The sequence below is a fragment of the Ailuropoda melanoleuca genome, chromosome 14, assembly GCF_002007445.2.
Source record: "Ailuropoda melanoleuca isolate Jingjing chromosome 14, ASM200744v2, whole genome shotgun sequence".
In the NCBI taxonomy this organism is placed as follows: Eukaryota; Metazoa; Chordata; class Mammalia; order Carnivora; family Ursidae; genus Ailuropoda; species Ailuropoda melanoleuca.
The window spans coordinates 14089101-14110965 of record NC_048231.1 but is presented as its reverse complement, the minus strand read 5'-3'; the positions used below and the strand labels follow the sequence as shown (position 1 = coordinate 14110965).

The following is a 21865-nucleotide window of genomic DNA, read 5'->3' as shown; positions in this document are numbered from 1 at the left end:
AAGAAAGAAGCCTAAAGACTGCGCCACCCAGGCGCCCCTGCTTTTGCACCTTTATCAAAAATTGGTTGGGTGCACGTCCAAAGCTGAGAACCAGAAAGCGAGACGAGGTCCTGAGCATGTTATCTAATTCCTAGATTGGGCTTTGGCTGAAACTGAATTGCCCAGATTGTTACGTTATGTGAGCCAGTACATTTCTTTTATTGATTAAGGCAGTTTGATTTGTGGTTTCTGTCTTAACTAATGGAAGAAAGATACAGCTCATATATTGGCAGGACTTAAATATAACCTGATGAAATATGTTACCATATTTAGAGAAAAACCAGAAATGAAGTAAGGTCAGCCATTTAAGTATAGATAAAGCAAGGTGCTCTTGGCAAAATCCAGGATTGCCTCTTCTTTGTTATTTTGTGGTCTAACATCCAAAGTCCCTTTCTATTTGGGGGTAATCCCTCACCATGTCATGCCTCCCAATCTGGAGTTCAAGAGAAAAGACCCTCCCTCTTTCCACTGCCTACATCCAGGCTATAGGTATGTGATCTGTGTGAGACATAACTATGGACATTAGATTCTCCTGCCCAGGATTTTGAGTCTTGAGAGACAAATATAAAGATGCAGAAAAGTTTAGAAATTATTCACAGTAGTACTGCTGTATTAGTTTTCTATGGCTGCCATAACAAATTACCACAAATTTAATGGCTTAAAACAACATAGATTTGTTATCCTATACTTTTTTTAAAGGTATTTTTATTAAAGCAAGAGGACGGGGGCAGGAAGAGCTGCCTTTTTCGTTTTATATGTCAGAAGTTGGATACAGGGGCACCTGGGTGGCGCAGTCGTTAAGCGTCTGCCAGCATTCTGGGATCAAGTCCCACATCGGGCTCCTCCGCTTGGGAGCCTGCTCCTTCCTCTCCCACTCCCCCTGCTTGTGTTCCCTCTCTCGCTGGCTGTCTCTATCTCTGTCAAATAAATAAATAAAATCTTAAAAAAAAAAAAAGAAGTTGGATACAAGTTCACTGGCGTAAAATCAAGGTGTTGGCAAGACTGTGTTCCTTCCTGAGTTTGTAGGGGATAATCTGTTTCCTTGCGTTTTCCAGCTTCTAGCTGCTCCCCCCTCCCCCATGCCTGGATTCCTTGGCTCTTGGTTCCCTTTCTTCATCTTCAAAGCCAGCAACTCTGACTCTGTTATCATGTCTGTCCATGACTACAGCTGGGCAAGGCTGTATGCTCTGTGATTAGATCAGGCCCACTTGCATAACCCAAGAAACTCTTCCCATCTCAAGATCCTTAACTTTAGTCACATGGGCAAAGTCCTTTTGCCATGTAATGTAACGTATCTACAGTTTCTGAGAATTAGGATGTGGGCATCTTTAGGGACCATTATTCTGCTTATCACTCTTGCTATCATTGAGAGTACAGTGGTGGCAGGACCATAGAGAGTGCAGTGGAAAAGGTATTCAGTGGAGACAATGCTAATGATGGCATCCTACCCTGACCTCCCATGGTGAGTGCTTGGTTGTGATTCCTGCTAACTGCCTCCCTTTACCCGACCAGTTTTTGAGCCTGACGGTCCAAACATCTCATCAAGTCTGAGATACCTAATAGCTGTCCAATCAATTCACTTTCTTCTTAAATACAAGGTGACTTCCTGAGTTCTGTCTTCATGGGTAGCCACATTATTTCAAAGAGAACCATAACTTTAGAATTTAGGTATTCTGATTCCCTAGGAAAAGACTGTCTCTAATAAGAGGTGTCTACATATTAACCTTTTACCATAAATATTCAAACGATCTGACTACTTTTCTCTTGTTCTGATTCTATACTCACCAAGCACCTTTTCAGCAGGCTTCTCCATAGGACTATTGTCATGAGAACTCTTATCATGGGCACAAATGTATTAACTGTGTTCATTTTGAGCATTCCTGTTTGGGTAACAGTAATATTTCATTGTGAGCTATTGGATTGGCATCCTCAATCTGGTAAGATTGTTTAGAGAGAGAGAGATCCACTCTAGGTGGGAGATAAAATAAAAATTCTGTACATGTAAGGCTGAAGGCTGGATTCTGGCGTCTGGCAAATTTAACAAGGAAATAAATGTCATCTCTTAGCACCATTTGGGAAATGGATTTATCTTAATTCCATACTGGATACCTGGATGTAGCCACTTAGAAATGTTTATTTTAGGGACATCTGGGGGGCTCAGTCGGTTAAATGTTCAACTCTTGATTTTGGTTCAGCTCATGATCTCAGAGTCATGAGATCGAGCCCTGTCAGGCTCCGTGCTCAACAAGGAGTCTGCTTGAGATTCTCTCTCTCCCTCTCCCTCTGCCCCTGCCCTCCCTCAAATAATACATAAATAAATCTTTTTTTTGGTAAAGATTTTATTTATTTATTTGTCAGAGGGAGAGAGAGAAAGAGAGCACAAGCAGGGGGAGCGGCAGGCAGGGAGAGGAGCAGACTCCTTGCTGAGCAGGGAGCCTGATGTGGGACTTGATCCCAGGACCCCGAGATCATGACCTGAGCCGAAGGCAGACACTTAACTGATTGAGCCACCCAGGGGACCCATAAATAAATAAATCCTAAAAAAAAAAAAAACGTGTATTTTAGTAGCTAAAGAGCAATTGTGTGTGTCTTTTTATGTTAAGGACTCCTTTAAAGGGGAAGCTGAAGGGCACAAGCCTGGAAACCTGTCTTCTACTTGTTTTATACTTCCTGTTGTGGCTAAATATTGTTAAGATCTTCTTCTCCTTTGGGGCGCCTGGGTGGCATAGCGGTTAAGCGTCTGCATTTGGCTCAGGGCGTGATCCCGGCATTATGGGATCGAGCCCCACATCAGGCTCCTCTGCTTATGAGCCTGCTTCTTCCTCTCCCACTCCCACTGCTTGTGTTCCCTCTCTCGCTGGCTGTCTCTCTCTGTCAAATAAATAAATAAAATCTTAAAAAAAAAAAAAGATCTTCTTCTTCTTTTTTTTAATGTAATCTCTACCCTCAATGTAGGTCTCAAACTTGCAACCCTGAGATCAAGAGTCACGTGCCCTACCAAGGGCCCTTGTTAGGATCTTTAAGATGTTATGTTGAACAGCTTAAGGAAATGATTCTATTAAGTCCAAAGCCTTGGTTTGCTTACCGTGTAGAATTTACTTTTATGTTAACTTTTCCTTCACTAACTTTTTTCCTAATAAAAATTTTAAAATGTTACCTTTTACGGTGAGATAGACAAATGGAAGAGTGCAAAAGACACATACATAGTCCAAAACAAAATTATCAAGTGAAGAGTAGTGAAAACACTGCCTAGGTTAAGAGCTGAACACTGCCAACACCCAGAAGCCGAACATCTGCCCAGATCATCAGTTCCGTCTCTGACCCCACCACTAGCTTGATTGTTCCTTTTTTGTTATATGACTCAGAATATGGCAAACAGTTCATCCTCCTGAAAACAACAAAAATGTTGGTAAAATATTGAAGAGTCAACAAGAAGATATGTAATTATCAGACTAAAATCTAGGTGAAGGCAGGATCTAGAGAGTTAAGTGGAGCAATGATGTCATTTCTACCCCGGGGCATGTTCCTTAATTGGCAACTTATGGCCTTATGGGCCAAGTGCAAAGAAGATAAAGCCCAGGGCCTGGTGGGAGTGGGAAGTCTAAAGCCAGGACCGCAAAGGGCTACAGTTTTGGTGTAAGGATAAACTATCAATAAATAGATTATTCAACAGATTGGAAAAAACATTGTCTTGGAAGGAGGAGCTTGAGAACTATAGAGGGGGCACTGGACCCATAAGACAGCCCTCCCAGGAATATGTAATCCAATACACATCTCCTGGTGATTTAAAAAAAAAAATCCCAAACAGTGAATATACCTTAAAGTGGTCCCTCCTGTCAGAAGCAAAAGCAAATCCTCTCTGGAGGAATGAACCTTTATCTTAGGCCTCAAAGAATTCCCACAAATAATTTTTCAAGTGAAATGCAGCTCATAGTAAAAAAAAAAAAAAAAGCACATGAAGAATGAAAATGAATAAAAACAAGCAACAACAGAAATGGGTCTCATAATTCCAATTGTCTGTTAAATAAAAATAAACTAGTTTTTTTTTTCATTATTATTGACATAATTTCACTTACAAAGTAAAAAGCTTCAAGAGTACAAATTTGTTTTGGGGCGCCTGGCTGGCTCAGTCTATGGAGTGTGCAACTCTTGATCTCGGGGTTGAGGTTTCGAGCCCCACTTTGGGTGTAGAGATTACTTAAAAATAAAATAAAATAAAAAGTACAGGAGTGCCTGGGTGGTTCAGTTGGTTGAACGTCTGACTCTTGGTTTTGGCTCAGGTTATGATCTCAGGGTCTTAGGGTTGCGGGATTGAGCTCTGCATCCGGCTTCACCCTCAGTGCAGAGTCGGCTCAAGATTCTCTCTCTCCCTTTGCCCCCCCTTCCCTTTCTCTCTCTCTCTCAAATAAATAAATCTTTAAAAGAAAAAAAAAAGTACAGATGAGGTGCCTGGGTGGCTCAGCTGGTTAAGCGTCTGCCTTCGGCTCAGGTCATGATCCCAGGGTCCTGGGATCCAGCCCTAGTTGGACTTCCCGCTCAGCGGGGAGCCTGCTTCTCCCTCTCTCTCTCCCTGCACCTCCCCCTGCTTAGGCTCTCTCTGTCAAATAAATAAAATCTTAAAAAAAAAAAAAACCCCACCAAAAAACAAAAAAACAAAGAGAAAATAGCAACCCTGGGGTGCCCGGGTGGCTCAGTTCTGGGATGGAGCCCCTCCTCAACCCCTGCCCAGCGGTGAGTCTACTTCTCCCTCTCCCACTGCCTCTCTCCGCAGCTTGCACTCTCTTTCAATAAATAAATAAAATCTTAAAAAAAAAAAAAAAGAAAAGAGAATCTCTTTTCCTTTTCCCACTTTGAAACTTTGAAGTTTTAAAGTGCTATAGACAGCTTAGTTTTTAATATCCTGGTTTGTGATAAGCATAGGAAAAAAAATTCTCAGTCATTCTCAGCCAACCCAACTATTGGCTATCTGCCCAGTCTTGAAAACATAATTTTCAGCAATAAAACCCTCATATATGGCTCACTCATTATTACATAGATTTGGTTTTACTATTGGTCTAATTACAATCTTTGAAACATAAAATAGTATGTGACTAAGTCAGGAGATGGATTCTTGTCCCAGCTTTGTCAATAATTTGCTGTGGGACTTGGCAAGTCCCTTAACCTTAGTTTTCTCTACTGGGTTAACAATTATCAAGATAGACTCAAGAACGTTAGAATTGGCAGAGACTTCAGAATTGATAAAGTACAATTTCTTTATTTAATGGAAGGTTTGAGTGACTTACCCAGGAGCTTTCTAGAACAAGCACTCAGTCTCCCGCATCTCAGACCAGTGCTCTTTTTATTATATCAGGCTTTCTTTCAGTGTCGTTCCAAGAAACAAACAAACAAACAAAACCCTGAAAAGTGAAAGCACTAAACAAATATATGGTTTTTTAGAAAAGCCAGATAACAATGTTAACCATTAGCCTGCACTGTAGCCAGCAAGCTTGTCTGAAAATGAACCCCGTATAACTTAAAGATGATTTTAAATTCAGAAGTTCTAAAACTATGTGAGAAAACGTCGAAAAGTAAAAGGTAAAGGAAAAAATTCAGCTTGGGGAATACCCATAAAGAGGAAACAAAACTCCAACAAGAGTATTTACGTTCTTTTATCATTTCTTTCTGGTCTTTTCCTAACTTGGGCAGGGTGAAACCAGGGAAGAGGAGATTGCCTGTTTTTACACATTTTTGAAGGAATGGTGTGCAATACGGGTTCGTGAAATCGAATTATTTGCCTTAACTATACTACATATTACATCAGTCATCTAATTTAGCTCCCTTCCCTCTCCGGCCACTACCCAAAACAACGCGCTAAAACCTTCGAACACCGCAGTCAACGCAGAAACTCCAAGTCCCGAAATGCTCCACGGCCTGTCTTCCCGCCTCGTCCCAAGAGCTGACTTTTGTCCTGGGAGTTGTAGTCATTCAGAGCTTTAATTTCCGGGATGGGGGGAAAAGACGCACGTCCGCGGAACTACATTTCCCAGGAAGCTGTGCGCACCCTTCTCCGCCCTCGCCGGGGTAGGACTCCACCTCCTCTCTCTCGTTTCTCCCTGGACTTTACAGCTCACGCCTTCCTGGTAGTCTGAGCTGGGAGAAGTTCACGCCGATCAGCTGATCCCAACTGACAACAGGAGAGGAGGAAGCCCGGGAGGCAGAGAAGGAGGACGGGGCGGGGGGGCGGAGATGGAGATGAGGATGGATCCATCGGTGCCCTGAGGAACAGCCCCCGCCCCCGCCGGCGCCCTGCTGTCCCCCGACGCCTCCTCGCCGCGTACGAGCCGCTCAGTGGTGGGATCCCCGGGCTGCCGCGGGCTGGGAGGGAAGGGCACGGCCCTGCGCGGGGCGAGCGATAGTCCTGGAGCTCCGGCTGCCCCTGGGGAGGAGCGTGGGGGCGGGTGCGGCTGGAGTGGGGGTGGGGTGGTATAAACAATGGATTCGGCTCTGGCCTCTACTAGCGTGGGGGCGGATTTTGGGGGACCTTCTTTGTTTAGACTCTGCTCGTGCCCCTCGGGTTGTGGTGGTGTTGCCCAGGAGAAAGGAAGGGTGAGGAATCCCCGGCTGGAGAGAGGTGTCGAGGCAGGGGCCCGAGTGGGCAGATTGTTTGCTTGGCCGGTCGGGCGGTGCGGTGTTCTTTTGAAGGTTGATTTTATATTTTTCTGAATTGTGGCAAATTTCGATTTTTGTTTCCGTTGTGGGAGCTGGTTGGGCATGGCTGAGGTTAGGGTGTAAATAAGGTTTCCTAGTCACTCCCTTGCCTTCCTAGTTCGTCTAAAAATGATATTGATAGATTGATTACTAGGGGGAGGAGTGAATATTTGTGAGGAGGACTTTACGTTTGGTTGGGGTATTAGAGTGGAGGTCAAGGCTAAGAGGGGTTAAGAATATAATTGTAGAAGTGACAAAAGCCTCTTTCCTACCCCAGTTATCTTTTTTTTTCGTTTTTTCTTTTTGAAGTTATTTTTAAGTTAGTTTTTGAGTGACAAAGAGAAAAATTATTTGTTTTAACTCACTGCAGGCCTGGCTTTGCAGTGGGCCTTAGAGGAGGAATTCTGTCTCCTGTTGCTCCCTTTTTTTGCAGTTAGAGAAGTGACAAAAGGAAGTACAATAATTGTTTTTTATTGTTTTTGAACATGACGTGGTGACTTTGGTTACCCGGCTTACGGTCCTTAATAGGCATTTGTCTAGAGTTGAAACAACCTAACTAGATCTGCCAAAGACTTTGATGGAGCTCATTTCTTTAGGTTTTTACAGGCCTCTTTATTCACTTCACAAGTGTGTGTTGCAGGTTGGGGGAGCTCAGAGGGTTGTCCTTTCAAGGACTATTTGCTAAATGATTTTGATTCTGAATTTAATAACTGGATGAACAGAGAATTTCAATCTGTGAAATGAAAAGACAGTGTCTCTGAAATGCCTTGGGCCTAGAGGTAGTGGCTATTTTCAAAGGGAAGGAGCCTTGCCCATGACTTTGAGAAGAAATTTCTAGGGTCGGAAGTAGCCTGTGTAAGTTTTACAAGCAAGAATGAGATTTCTCTCAGGAGTTCTGGCCTCTTATTTAACCACAATCTTTTTTTTTTTTTTTTTTTAAAGGTGCACTTCTGTTTTTAGATCAGTGAAATCCTTTTCCTTCCTCTATTCTAGGTATCCCCTAAAATATTGACTTGAGGTTGGATTATATTGCAAAGCTCCTGACCACTCTCTTTCACTACCAAAACCTTATGGCTGAGGCCCAACGGAAGAGCCCACCTCAGTGAACTTATCGAATCTCTCTCAAATAGCCATAAGAGACCCTTTCAAGTTAATTTTGACCACAAACTTTGCTTGCACTTTATTGGAGGATAAAACCATCAAACCAAATCACCGTTGCTGCTGACATAGGAATCTTGGAGGCAGAAAATTAAAAATTCAAACATTTGTGAGTGTGTGAAGAATTCTAATAGGACACCGAAGGTTTGTTTTTGTTTTTTAAGGTGTTCAGAATCCTGTGAAAGTTCCCTGCAGTCCTCAGACTCAGAGCCTTTGTTTCAGCCCTGGGGAAAGCCCAGGGACCGTTATATGGTGGGTGATTTCCTTGCCAATCTGAGTATGAGTGCTCAGACTTCCCCAGCAGAGAAGGGCCTGAATCCGGGACTGATGTGCCAGGAAAGTTACGCCTGCAGCGGGACTGACGAAGCGGTCTTTGAGTGTGATGAGTGCTGCAGTCTGCAGTGTCTCCGCTGCGAGGAGGAGCTCCATCGGCAGGAGCGCCTGAGAAACCACGAGCGGATAAGACTCAAACCTGGCCACGTCCCTTACTGTGATCCCTGCAAGGGCACCAATGGGCATTCGCCCGGTATTAGGCAGAGGGCAGCTGTGAGGTGCCAGACCTGTAAAATCAACTTATGCCTGGAGTGCCAGAAGAGGACTCATTCTGGGGGTAACAAAAGGAGACACCCCGTTACTGTGTACCATGTCATTAAGGTCCAGGGGTTACTGGAGGAAGAAGAGCTGGATGAGGAGACCAGGAGGAAGAAGATGACTGAGAAGGTTGTGAGTTTCCTCCTAGTAGATGAAAATGAAGAAATTCAGGTGAGCCTGTGGGTGAAGTGGGAGTCCTGTGGTCGTGGAGCAGATCTCTTGTTGGAAGGCAGCTCTCGAAAGGAAAAGTCCAAGAAGAGCTCACATTTTGATCCTTAAAGGGCGAGACCCCTGAAAACTTAAGTTGCGTGGAGTCAGATTTCGTCACTTACCGGTTGTGTGACCTCGGGCTGAATTACTTTATCTCTTTGAGCCTTAGTTTTGTCACCTATAAATTGGAGACAGTGCCTACTTCATCGTGTGGTTGTGAGGATGAAATGGAACCGTGTTTGTAAAGGCCATTGCATAACAAGTGCTCAGAAGATGGTAGCTATTGTTATTATCGTTATTGGGGTTGTTGTGAGGGAGACCTGAGTTAGATCAGCTTTCTGAGTGAGAGTGTTTGGCAAGTTGTGAATAACTCGGACTGGCGAGGGGCTGTGTGTGCAGTACAGGAGACACAGTGGGTCCCCTGGGAGTGCCAGGCAGTAAGTCATAAACCTGCTAGCTCAATTTAGAGAGGGGGTGGTCTTATCCTTTTGATAAGGATAGTATTCTGCCCAGATGGCCTCTTCTTTTCCTGTATAAGCTGATCAGGAAAAGCCAGTGAGGGCACCTACCATTACAGGACTGGAGACTATTTGATTGGTTTCCGAGTTGGGGCAAGGGTAACGTGTGATGGGAGCAAGCTGGAGAGATGGCGGCGTGTGACAGGGGTGACTGGGGAAGGGGTGGTATAACGTTTATACTTTCCGGTGAGGGTAGTATAATGTCCATGCTTTTGAGTGAAGACTGCTTGAATTCCATGCCCGCTTCCCCACTCACTGAGTGTAACCGTGGAGAGTGATTGGAGCTTTGTGCCTCAGTCTCTCTTGTATGTCACGGTAGTAATTGAGAAGATTCAGAGAGAGAGAGTAAGGAATGGAAATGGAAGGGCCCTTATCACAGGGTCTGGTACATAGTGTCCAGTACCAGCTCCTTGTTTCTGTCAGTGTCATGGGGTATTTGTGATAAATCGACTCGTACTTTTCAGCAGTGATGACTCCTCAAGTCTCTAGGTTGGGGGAGAACCTTTGTAAGTTGCTGTTTGACGATTCTCCAGTTGCCCCCTAAGAATTTTTCAGCTCTTTTTCCTCCTTGGTAAGGTTATGGAAATGCATTACATCATGATTCCATTGTCAGCTAAGTACTTTGCTAACACAGACTTCTTTATTGGCTGAGAGGGACTAATGGAGTTATGGAAGAGTGACCCAGATCCCAGTCTGCCTCCCTTGTTAGCAATAATGTCTTCATTATGATTATGCTCTAATTGGGTGGCGGTGTCGACTAAATATTTTATAAATGGAGCACTTGGACTTGGATGATTCTTGTTGGTTTTGCCACCAGTTCACCCTTTGGAAGGTCATACTTTGGATTGCTGTCACTTTTGTAAAGCGAGAGGAAGATTTGGGATGAACCAGTAATCCTCATGGATGTTGCGTCGGCACCAAAAAGAATATCTTTTGAGGGGAGGAAGATGTCTATTTTTTCTTTTTGTGCCATTGATACACGTTCCTTAGTAGAGTTAGGAAAATATATGGAAGTGTAATGAAGAAGACAAATCCAACTACCCAGAGATGATATTTGTTCATCTTTTTTCTTGCAGTGTATAATAATGTATGTAATTGGGTTGTTTGTAAAGATTCCTCCTGCTTTGCTTTCCTTCTTAAACACTGACCCCTTCCCGAGAAGTAACAATTTCTGAAGCTTAAGCAGCACTGGTTGGGACTAATGGATTACACATAGAATTTATTCTTTTTAGGTGGTGATTTGTTCTCCCAGAGTCACAGTGGGAAAATACTTTGAGAGAATGTTGGGTTCTGTTTTTTTTCTTTTTCTTTCTTTCTTTCTTTCTTTCTTTCTTTCTTTCTTTCTTTCTTCCTTCCTTCCTTCCTTCCTTCCTTCCTTCCTTCCTTCCTTCCTTTCTTTCTTTCCTTTCTTTCTTTCTTTCTTTCTTTCCTTTCTTTCTTTCTTCCTTCCTTCCTTCCTTCCTTCCTTCCTTCCTTCCTTCCTTTCTTTCATTCTTTCTTTCTTTCTTTCTTCCTTTCTTTCTTTCCTTTCTTTCTTTCTTTCTTTCTTTCCTTTCTTTCTTTCTTCCTTCCTTCCTTCCTTCCTTCCTTCCTTCCTTCCTTCCTTTCTTTCATTCTTTCTTTCTTTCTTTCTTTCTTCCTAAGATTTTATTTATTTATGTGACAGAGAGACAGCCAGTGAGAGAGGGAACACAGCAGGGGGAGTGGGAGAGGAAGAAGCAGGCTCCCAGCGGAGGAGCCTGATGTGGGACTCGATCCGAGAACGCCAGGATCACGCCCTGAGCCAAAGGCAGACGCTTAACGACTGCGCCACCTAGGCGCCCCTGGGTTCTGTTTTCTAATGTGAATGTCCAAAACAATTAGATGATTGTGTAATACGAATCTAGATTATAAATTCAGCCAACATGTGAACTCCTGGAGAGCAGGACTGTGTCTTAGGCCCTGTGTCACATACAGTGGTAGGCACATTGTCAGCACATAAATACCTGTTGATAGGTCAGTGATGTCACATCTCAACTTTAGTTTTTAAAAAATGGGTATCATGCACATACCTAGTTATAACCTAAAATAACATAAAAGGACATATGATGGCAAGAGTTTCCCTTCTATTCCATCCCCTTAGTCTCCTTCTTTAGAACAATCACCATGAACAACGACTGTGTGCTCCTTTAGAATTTTATGACATGTACTTATTAATATATGTATGTATCCTTTTTATTGTTAAACAAAAATGAAATCTGATATGCTTACTGTTCTGTCCCTGAGCTTTTTTTCACTAAAGGATTCATCTTGTTGATATATCAGTACATCTTATCAGTACATTGAGGTCTACCTCATTATTTATTTATTTATTTTTAAAAGATTTTTTATTTATTTATTTGACAGAGATAGAGACAGCCAGCGAGAGAGGGAACACAAGCAGGGGGAGTGGGAGAGGAAGAAGCAGGCTCATAGCAGAGGAGCCTTGTGGGGCTCGATCCCATAACACCGGGATCACGCCCTGAGCCGAATGCAGATGCTTAACCGCTGTGCCACCCAGGCGCCCCACCTCATTATTTAAAGGCTGCCTACTATTTTGTTGAATGGGTTTTCTATAATTTGAGCCTGTTAGTGGATATTTGAGTAGTTACAAATAAGGATATGTTGAATATTCTGTGAATCTATTTAGAAATGGAATCTCTTTGTCAAGTGATGTGTGCATTTTATTTTATATATTTTATTTTTATTTTTAAAATATTTATTTATTAGAGAGAAAGAGCATTTGCGCATGCATGTGCATGAGCAGGGGGAGGGATAGAGGGAGAGGGAGAGGGAGAGGGAGAAGCAGACTGCCCACTGAGCAGGGAGCCTGATGATGCGGGGCTTGATCCCAGGATCCGGGATCATGACCTGAGCTGGAGGTAGATGCTTAACTGGCTGAGCTACCCAGGCACCCCAGATGTGTGCATTTTAAATTTAGATAGATAGTAACACATTTTTGAACCTCATTTTCTTAGCCTCTGAAGTACTTCAGTGAGTCCCCTGCCTTCTGATCTTGACTCATAATAGCTAAAATTTGAAGAGCTCTTACTGTGGTTGTTAGGAACTGTTCTTAGCACTTTACATGTATGAGCTCATTATATCCTGATGATAACTATGTTATTAGTTTCTTATTGCTGCTGTGGCAAATTCCCACATGTTTAGTGGCTTAAAACAACACAGATTTATTTTCTTGGAGTTTGGAGGTCAGAAGTCCTAGAGTGGGTCTGTATGGCTCTGTTTCTTATGGGACTCTAGGGGAGTATTTCCTAGCTTCAGGAGGTTGCCTACATTCTTTGGCTTGTGGCCCCATCATCTAGCTTCAAAGAGATCAATGTAACATCTTCCAGTCCCTCGCTCTGTCTCTGTTGTCATACCTCCTTCTTGGCCCTCTTGCCTCCCTCTTACAAGGACACTTTGATTACATTGGACCCACTTGGATAATCCAGCACTGTCTTCTCCTCTCAAGGTGTTTAATGCAGGCACATCTGTAACGTTCCTTTTGCCACATAAAGTGAGATATTCATAGGTCTCAGGGATTAGGATGTGGTGAGTAGGGGGTGCAGTTTCAGCCTACCACACCCTGTGAAGTAAGTTATAGTCAGTCTGGGCTGCTGTGTATGGTAGAATACCGTGTGCCATTTTATTACATACCATTCAGTAGCATATAAACAACAGAAGTTTATTTCTTGCAGTTCTGGAGGCTGGGAATTCCAAGATCAAGGTGCTGGCAGATTCAGTGTCTGGCGATGACTGACTTCTTGATTCATAGACTTTCATCTTATCTTCTCCCTGTGTCCTCAGGTGGTGGAAGGGAGTTCTAGAAATCTTTTATAAGGGCACTAATCTTACTCATGAAGACCTCACTTCATGACACGATCACCTTCCAAAGGCCCCACCTCCTAATACCGTCACATCAGAGGTTAGATTTCAACATGAATTTTGGGGGGACGCAAACATTTCATTTATAGCGTTGTGTTTTATAGGTGAGGACACCGAAGGACAGAGATGAAGTAACTTGCCAGGATCAAGTTACAGTAAGTGGCAGAGGATTTGAACACAAGCGTCTGGCTCTAAAATCCTTGCTGTAACTGTGACACTGCAGTTGTCCCTGACCAAGTCATTTAAGCTTTCTGATTGAGCTTTATATGGCCAAGTAGCATCAGCTCACCAGTTCCTCCGGGCTGCTGTGAGGAGCAGCTAAAGCAGAGTTCTGTATCAATGCAAGACGGGGTTACTGAAGAACAGTTCACTCACTATAGTAAAGATTCTGGGAGTGAGGCCCCATCTTTGTTTTTCTTTTTATGTTTCTAGGCATTTTTGGTTTTTGACCATTTTCAGTTTGTACATAGGAATTATTTTAGGAGCTTGTAGGCTGTCACTTATGTGTGGTTTTCTCAAATTCTTTGGCCTAGAGTCCCCTAAGATTTGTCGCTTATGGTTTGAGTATTATTCGGTTTCTTTTGGAAAACCTGAAAGTTCCTTTTAGAAACAAAAACGTTTCTTTTAGAAGTGTGAATTTTGTCATTACCTTGTCATTTGAGTGTGTACTGTAGTGCTAAATTTGAGGAGAGACTGGCTTTTGGTCTCAGGAGCAGGAATTCATTTGTGGCTCTTAAACGGACACATCTGGTCTGTTAGCCAAAAGCATTCATTAATTGATCACAATTATTGAGCATATATTGTGTGCCAGGCACTTTCTAGGTTTCAGGGATACATGGCTAATAAGACTTGATCCGTGGCTTCATAGACTTACCTTTCAAGCAGGGAGAGTGGAGTTCTCACCTGTAAAATGTGTAAAAAGATGGCTCAGGTGTAGTATTAAGCGAGAGCAACTTGGAAGCTACTTGTGCCGGATTATCAGGGAAGGTTTTATTGTAGAGATGACTTCTGAGCAAGGACCTGAAGGATAATACTACCTGGGGAAATAGACCTCCAGGCAGAGGGCAGTGGGAACAAATAGAAGGTGGATGGTGTGTTTGGGGTATAGGAAGAATGCCAGTGTGTCTGGAGGGAGCTGGCAGAGAGTGGTAAGGGCAGAAGCACAGAGGTAAATGGGTTCCAGATCATGTGGGGCCTTGCAGGCCATAGAAACAAGTGTGGGTTTTAAGTGTAATGGGAAGCACCAGACTGTATTATGGTAGGAAGTCACATGATCCGATATTTTCAAGAAATGGCTTCGGCGTGAAGACTAGATTGTAGTGACTGGTGGGGGTGGAGCAAGAGGAAAAGCAGGGAGACCACTTAGGAGGCCATTGTAGAAGATAAGGTGAGAGGTGGCTTTGATTTGGTGTTACCATGGAGGTGGAAAGACACTGATGAGAGCTTCCGGGTTGGTGAACACATGGCCATTGGGGAAAGTGGTGTGTCTGGAAGCGCTTCATCTTTTCCCCATGCCTCTTCCTGTGCATCTCCATCTGGCTGTTGATTTGTATCCTTTATCATACCCTTTAATAAACTGGTCATTATTTAAAAAAAAGAAAGACTGATGAATTTGTGACAAAATTTGATGTAAAGCAGGAATGCTGTTACAGAGTGGAGGGTGAGGAATGAGAGAACTCTCACTGGTGACTCCTTGGCATTTCGTTTGTGCAGATCTCACCTGCCTAATTCCTTGTATTTCATTGATTTGATAAAGCGAAAAGTCTTTCAAACCTGATTTGTACAATAAAGAGTTAAATTAATCTCATTTGTTATTATCTAACACAGTGGTTCTCAACCAGGAATGATTTTGCTCTTCCAGAGGGCATTTGGCAATGTTGAGAGACATCTTTGGTTGTCACAACTGGGGGTTGTGCTACTGGCTAATGGGTAGAGGCCAGGGTGTTGGTAAATATGTTACAACACATAGGGCAGCCCCCCACAAAAAGAATGATTTGGTACAAAATGTCAGTTGTGCTGTGATTGAGAAATTGATCTAACGGATGAAGGTTTGGTCTAATAGGAGATCTGTATTCTGGTGACATGGCAAACATCCCAGGGATAGAAAGTTTAACCTATATACCAGTTTTTCCTCCCTCTCTTGGTTTTCTTTGCTCCCCAAAAGTAATGTAGCTGAAATCAGTATTCTCTTTTGGCATACTTGCAGCCTCTCCAGTGACTTGGTTAGACTTTCTTCTGTGTTGTATTCATCGACTTTTCAAGGCCTCAGTGGAACTGTGCTAGGAAAACCAGAGGACTCGCATGTCCATTATTTAGAGTCCATAATACGTAAATGATCCACACTGATAAGTCATCCATAAGCTCTTGAACTTAGAGACAACACCCTTAGCAAATAACTCAAAGGTTAGAAGAATAAAGTTCTGACAGTCGGATTTCTTAGTGGAGGAGAGGATAGTATTATCCTATCTGTTGTGTCTTGTGAGGGATTCAGACATCCTGTCTTACCTGCATGTTTACTGATCAGAGAAAAAAGTGAACAATTAAGTCTTTTTTTTATTTGTATGCGTATCTTTAAACCCCATATAAGTTTTTCTTTTTTTTCATAACCACCCCATTCTCTTCTTTGTCCCTTTCTACAAACTTCCTGTGAATGTCTTCTTTCGGAGAAAGTAGAGTAGCAAACTGATGAGAAATTTCACCTGTTGCCCCCTTCATGATCACTGACCCCTGACTAGGACGTTAGGAGAGCCTAGGAGCTGCTCATGCCAGAGACTCCTCAAGTGAAGTCCTCTCACACTGAACATGCAAGGTGATAAGGAAGCCCGGTGACCCAGGAACAGTCAATGAGAAGCTAAGAAAGTGTCCACTGGGGCAGGCCTTCCTTGACTCAGAAATCTGCAGTCTTGGCCCACTCTGAAATGGGAAGCCAAAGTGAGCCTTCTTCATTCCTTCTCAGCATAGTGGTGGACTTCCTCTCACTGAGACCGTTCCTTTAAGAAGACCCATCACGTTGCTTGGCTGCTTTACTTGTTTACAGTCCCAGAATAGTGTGGCTCAAAATACTGGGACTTGGCTTTTTTTTTTTTTTTTTTTAATTGGCTAAAAGAGACATTATTCTTGTGAGATTCTGGAATGGAAACCAGCAGAGCATGTTTTCATACTGTATGGGAACCCTTGACCACAAACTGGCTCTGCTGGTCTGTCCCATTTTTGTGCCCCTTCTGTCTTAGACTTAATCTGCTAGTGACCCTTATGGCCCTGTCCTCTGCCTTGTGGTCTAGGGTACCTTGCTGGGGCTTGGTCTTACAGACAGGCTGGCAGAAACCCTTGAGGACTTAATCCTGGCCAATAGGTCATAAGCCAGGGAAATCAGTCTAAATTGTGGAACTTCCCCATTTTTGCTCTGCATATGGCCAGACCATTACAGTGTAAGGACTAGTTTTGGTGCTGTGGCTGGTTAGCTCTTTGGCAGGTTCTGGTCAGTACGTGGTTATATGTGCTGCAGTATTAATTCTTGGGTGCCGTATAAGAAAATATAGCAACCCCCCCACATAGATCTGCTTAGGAGCTGTCAAAATCATAAGTAATAATTGGCTGAGTAGCAGAGGCTCCCTCCCCCATCACTGTTTTTTACTAGAAACCCAAGGAAAAGCCCCTTTTGGCTTGGTAAGAGTGGGGGGAAGGCATTGTATGGAATTACTGGGAATGCAGGGTTGAGGATGACTCAGGCAAACAGAAGAAGGAAAGGGCCCCTATTTGTGCCTCTGGTTTCTGCTCAGCATCTTCTGAGCTTTCTCAGCCTTGGGCTCATTCAGTTCTTTTTTTTTTTTTTTTTTAAAGATTTTATTTATTTATTCTACAGAGATAGAGACAGCCAGCGAGAGAGGGAACACAAGCAGGGGGAGTGGGAGAGGAAGAAGCAGGCTCATAGCGGAGGAGCCTGATGTGGGGCTCGATCCCATAACGCCGGGATCACGCCCTGAGCCGAAGGCAGACGCTTAACCGCTGTGCCACCCAGGCGCCCCTGGGCTCATTCAGTTCTAACAGGGTCCTGGCATTTAACTTGGGAGGCTATTCTGTTTAGTACAGGGCTTTTTAAAATTTGACCCATATAAGCCATCAAAACCACTGTGAGTCAGCTTTTCAGGGAACCTGTCTTTAACTATTTCAAGTTACCTCCTTTTTGTGTGATTCTCTTTTTTCTGGTCTGTTACTTCCTTAAAGTGATTGATTTTTCTGGAATTGGGCAAACATTTGGCTTTTTGAGCCAGGGTTAATATAACAGGCAGATTTCTTAGTAAGTTGACCTTATATGTTTTTCCTGTGGATGAATCTCCTGGCTGTAGAATCCTTGATTTTATCCTGGAGATTGCGTAGCATGGAAGTGCTTCTGACAACTGGTTAAACTTTCCTGGGGGTAGGGAGGTGTTGTGCCTGCTTTGGGAGGAGCTCCCATGAGACTATTTCTGAGGTTAGAACTGCTAAATGTATTGATGAAGAAGGGAAAGAAAACAAGGATATAGGGGGCGCCTGGGTGGCTCAGTCGATTGAGTGACTGACTTTGGCTGAGGTTATGATCTCAGGGTCCTGGGATCGAGTCCCCCATTGGGCTCCCCGCTTAGCAGGGAGTCTGCTTGTCTCTCTCCCTCTCCCTCTGCCCCTCTCCTCACTTGTGCTCTCTCTCTCTCTCAGATAAATAAAAATCTTTACAAAAAACAAAACCAAAAAAACCCACAAGGATATCAGGCAAGAACTGGAAGGAGCTATGGGAAGGGATACAGAGGGACTTTTGGAGGCAGGAGAGCATGGATGTTTCCTGGGAGGCAGTTTTGTTCATTTTCCCATTTTTCCAGTGGCTTTAGCCAGCAGTTAAGAGACTCTTTGACTGGTTTGTATGGTCAGCTTGGTGGTGACTGGAGTTTTTGGGCAGAGAAGTAGGTATACCAGCCATACAAAGCACCTGACCTCTGTCTGGCTTGACCTCACTGGAGCTGATTCTACTTTCTGGTAGCTTTTGGAATTTTTTTTCGCTTCCCAATTTCCTTCTATTCGAGACTGAATTATTGCTATCTTTGCTGGGGAATTTGACTCTAGATGTTAGAATGCTTGAAAAGAACTGACAGCCTGGTTCCTGCATGTAGTTACAGACATCCTGAATTCAAGTTAAGAGATAGCATAATCCTGAGCAATTCAGCAGTGATAGATTATTCTAGAAATTCCTCTGTTTCTATCCCAGTCCTTTCTGCCTGGTGAGTGTCATCCAAATGGCTAAACTTGTTTTCAATAATCTCTCATAACCTTTTCTCTCAAAGTGCTCAATTCAGTTTATCTGTGTCACTCAGCAACAGTCATAAACATTTATTGAATGTCAATTATGTGCCTTATTAGTTTGAGTAATCTCTGTGGAAAATGTTTTAAAATGAAAATTCAGAGGTTAAGTGAGCCTGGGGGGTGGGGGGAGGAGATGGCAGAGGCCTTCATTCCCAGGAAAGCTTAGCTGTCTTTTGTACTTGTCTGTGAGTAAAGGCTGTTTGAGGATCCCATAATTCTTTTTGTACACCCTCTCTGGTCCTGCCTGGTGACCATGGTTTAGTTTGTGGTCATAGGTCATAGGTGACCAGATAGGCACTATCTTATCTCTCTTATTCAACTCTTTTAATTAGATCTGGACTATGACTGATGGACAGATGGACACATGGACGGGCAGACTGCCTGCTTGCCTTTCTTTTTCTGTCTTCTCTGTCTTCTTTCTCTCCTACCCTGTCTCCTCCCTCTCTCCCTTCTCTCCCTCTCCTTGTTCTTCCTTCCTTTTCTCTCCCCTTCTCCCCTCCCCTCTTGCTTTTACTTCCTTCTTCCCTTCCCTCATCATTCTTTCCCTCTCTCCTTTCCTTCTTCCTCCCTCTACTTCCCCCCACCCCCTTCATGAATTAAGAAGTTAAATCTGCCGGTGCCAGGGGAGAAAAGTTTCTTTCTAGAGCTAAAAAGAAATGGTTTTAGGTTTTTGTTCTGTTTTGGATTGTTCATGACATTTCTCTCCCATTTTCATTACCACAGAAAATTGTATTCACTACATTGTTTTTCCTTGAGCACCATATTGAAAGAGCAGCCCCTGCCCTGGCCTTGTACTTCTAGTCTTCTCTCCTGATTTTCTTTTCACACCACTTACCACCATTTGACATAACACGTACTTTCATTTATTTATTTATTTATTTTTAAGAATTATTTATTTTAGAAAGACTTCTAGTCTTCTCTCCTGATTTTCTCTTCACACCACTTACACCATTTGACATAGCATATACATTTATTTATTTTTAAGATTTATTTATTTTAGAAAGAGAGACACAGTGCTAACGTGCATGGGAGCGGGAGGAGGGGCAAAGGGCGAGGGAGAGAGAGAATCTCAAGCAGACTCCCTTCTGAGCACGGAGCCTGATGTGGGACTCATCTCATGATCCTGAGATCATAACCTGAGCCAAAACCTTGAGCCGGAATCCTAGCAGACTGAGTCACCCAGGCGCCCCTAATATATACTTTTAAAAGTCAGCTCTGTTGTGATATAGTTTGTACACGATATAATATATGCATTTTAAGTGTATGGTTCTATGAGTTTTGATAAATGTATATCCACATGTTTAACCACCACCACAATCAAGATATAGAACATTTCCATCCCCCAGAAAGGTTCCTCAGCAGTCACTGATCTATTTTCTATCACTATAGATTTGGTTTTCCTAGAGTTTTTCTTTTTTTTTTTTTTCAAGATTTTATTTATTTATTCGACAGAGATGGTGACAGCCAGCGAGAGAGGAAACACAAGCAGGGGGAGTGGGAGAGGAAGAAGCAGGCTCATAGCAGAGGAGCCTGATGTGGGGCTTGATCCCATAACGCCAGGATCACGCCCTGAGCCAAAGGCAGATGCTTAACCGCTGTGCCACCCAGGCGCCCCTTTCCTAGAGTTTCTTATAAATAGAGTCCTGCAGTACTGGTTTGTGTCTGGCTGCTTTCGCTCACTGTAATGTTTTGGAGCAGGGGATCATTCATGTTGCATGTCCCAGGTCACTTTTTTTTTTTTAAGAGACTTTTTTTTTTTAGATTTTATTTATTTGTTTGATAGAGAGGCAGCAAGAGAGGGAACACAAACGGGGAGTGGGTGGGAGAGGGAGAAGCTGGCTTCCTGCTGAGCAGGGAGCCCGATGCGGGGCTCGATCCCAGAACCCTGGGATCATGGCCTGAGCTGAAGGCAGATGCTTAACGATGGAGCCACCCAGGCACCCCCAAGTCACTTCTTTTTATTGCTGAGTAGTATTCCGTTGCATGGATCTACCAACAATTTGTTCATTTGTTGACTTGTATTTTGGTGTGTGTGCTATATATATATATATTTTTTTTTTTTTTAAAGATTTTATTTATTTATTTGACAGAGATAGAGACAGCCAGCGAGAGAGGGAACACAAGCAGGGGGAGTAGGAGAGGAAGAAGCAGGCTTATAGCAGAGGAACCCGATGTGGGTCGATCCCATAACGCCGGGATCACGCCCTGAGCCGAAGGCAGACGCTTAACCGCTGTGCCACCCAGGCGCCCCATGTGCTATATATTTTAATTGTTTGAATATGGTCTTTCTTTTTCCCCATTGGCATATAGGCTCCACGAGGGCAGTTATTTATTTTTTTATTGAGGTGTAATTCTCATCACACAAAATGAACCGTGGGACAGTGAATGAGTCGGGGGTGTTTAGTACACTCACAGTTTTGTGTGGCCACCACTGTGTCTAGTTCTCAAACATTTGCATTATCCCGAGTGAAAACCCGGTACCTAATAAGTAGTTTGTTCCAGGGAGATGACTTTTTTGGTCTTTTTTTTATATAGCTTTTTATTATTTTCCAGTTATAAAAATGATAGACTCTGCATGTTAAATACTGAAAACACAGAACTACAGAAAAATACAGAATTTTATCTTAATTTTACAGTGAAAGAAGGCCACTAGTATCTCATTTCTTTTTAATAGTGCATTTACTTTTTTAAAAAACAGTTTTATTGAGGGGCGCCTGGGTGGCTCAGTTGGTTAGGTGTCTGACTCTTGATCTCAAGGTCATGAGTTCAAACTCTGCATTGGGCTCCACGCTGGGCTTGGAACCTACTTAAAAAACCAAAACAAAACAGTTTTATTGAAATACAGTTCACATACTATAAAATTCACCCATTTAAAGTATACAGTTCATTGGTTTTTAATGTATTCATGGATATGTACAATCATTACCACAGTCACTTTAAGAAAATTAAAAAAACCCAACATTTTCGTCCGACAGTGATTTTTGCCTCTTCTATTCATCAGCATCTAAGAACGGTGTTTGGTATATAGTAGGTACTCAATATTTGTTGAATGAATGAAATGCACTATTGAGAATAAATTAGTTTAATCATTAATTCAGTAGACATTTAACACGTGCCTCCTATGTGCTGACAACTGAGGACAGTAGAAAGTGGCACTCAAGATACCGAGCTTGCCTTGAGGGAGAGGACAGTCCAGTGATAACAGAAGACAAATACATGGAAATAAGATGGATGATGTCAGAGTAGTATAGAGAGGATGTTATTGAAATTCAGAGGGGGGATACTGCTGGAGGAGTTACTACTATTTACTTTGTTTTAATTTTTTTTTATTTAAAAATTTTTTTTACATTTATAATTTGTTTTCTAATATATTGGTTCTAGTATAAAAAATTAACTATTATTTGTATCTTGATTTTGTATCTTGTGACGTT

The 21865-nt window shown here is 42.8% G+C and overlaps 1 protein-coding gene across 4 annotated transcripts in view; it reads left to right on the top strand.

Moving 5' to 3' along the window:
* The first annotated feature begins 6119 nt into the window (after positions 1-6119).
* ZFYVE1 (zinc finger FYVE-type containing 1) overlaps positions 6120-21865 on the top strand; it is a 56717-nt gene continuing 40971 nt past the window's right edge. Inside the window, exons 1-2 of one of the 4 annotated variants that reach the window (XM_002920249.4) lie at positions 6120-6352; positions 7720-8646. In XM_002920249.4, the coding sequence (XP_002920295.2) occupies positions 8134-8646 (513 nt within the window). In that variant the 5' untranslated portion in view covers positions 6120-6352; positions 7720-8133. Of the gene's footprint in view, positions 6370-7668; positions 8647-21865 lie in introns of all 4 variants that reach the window. The other 3 variants (XM_034642245.1, XM_011226259.3, XM_034642246.1) reach the window with 3 other exon arrangements.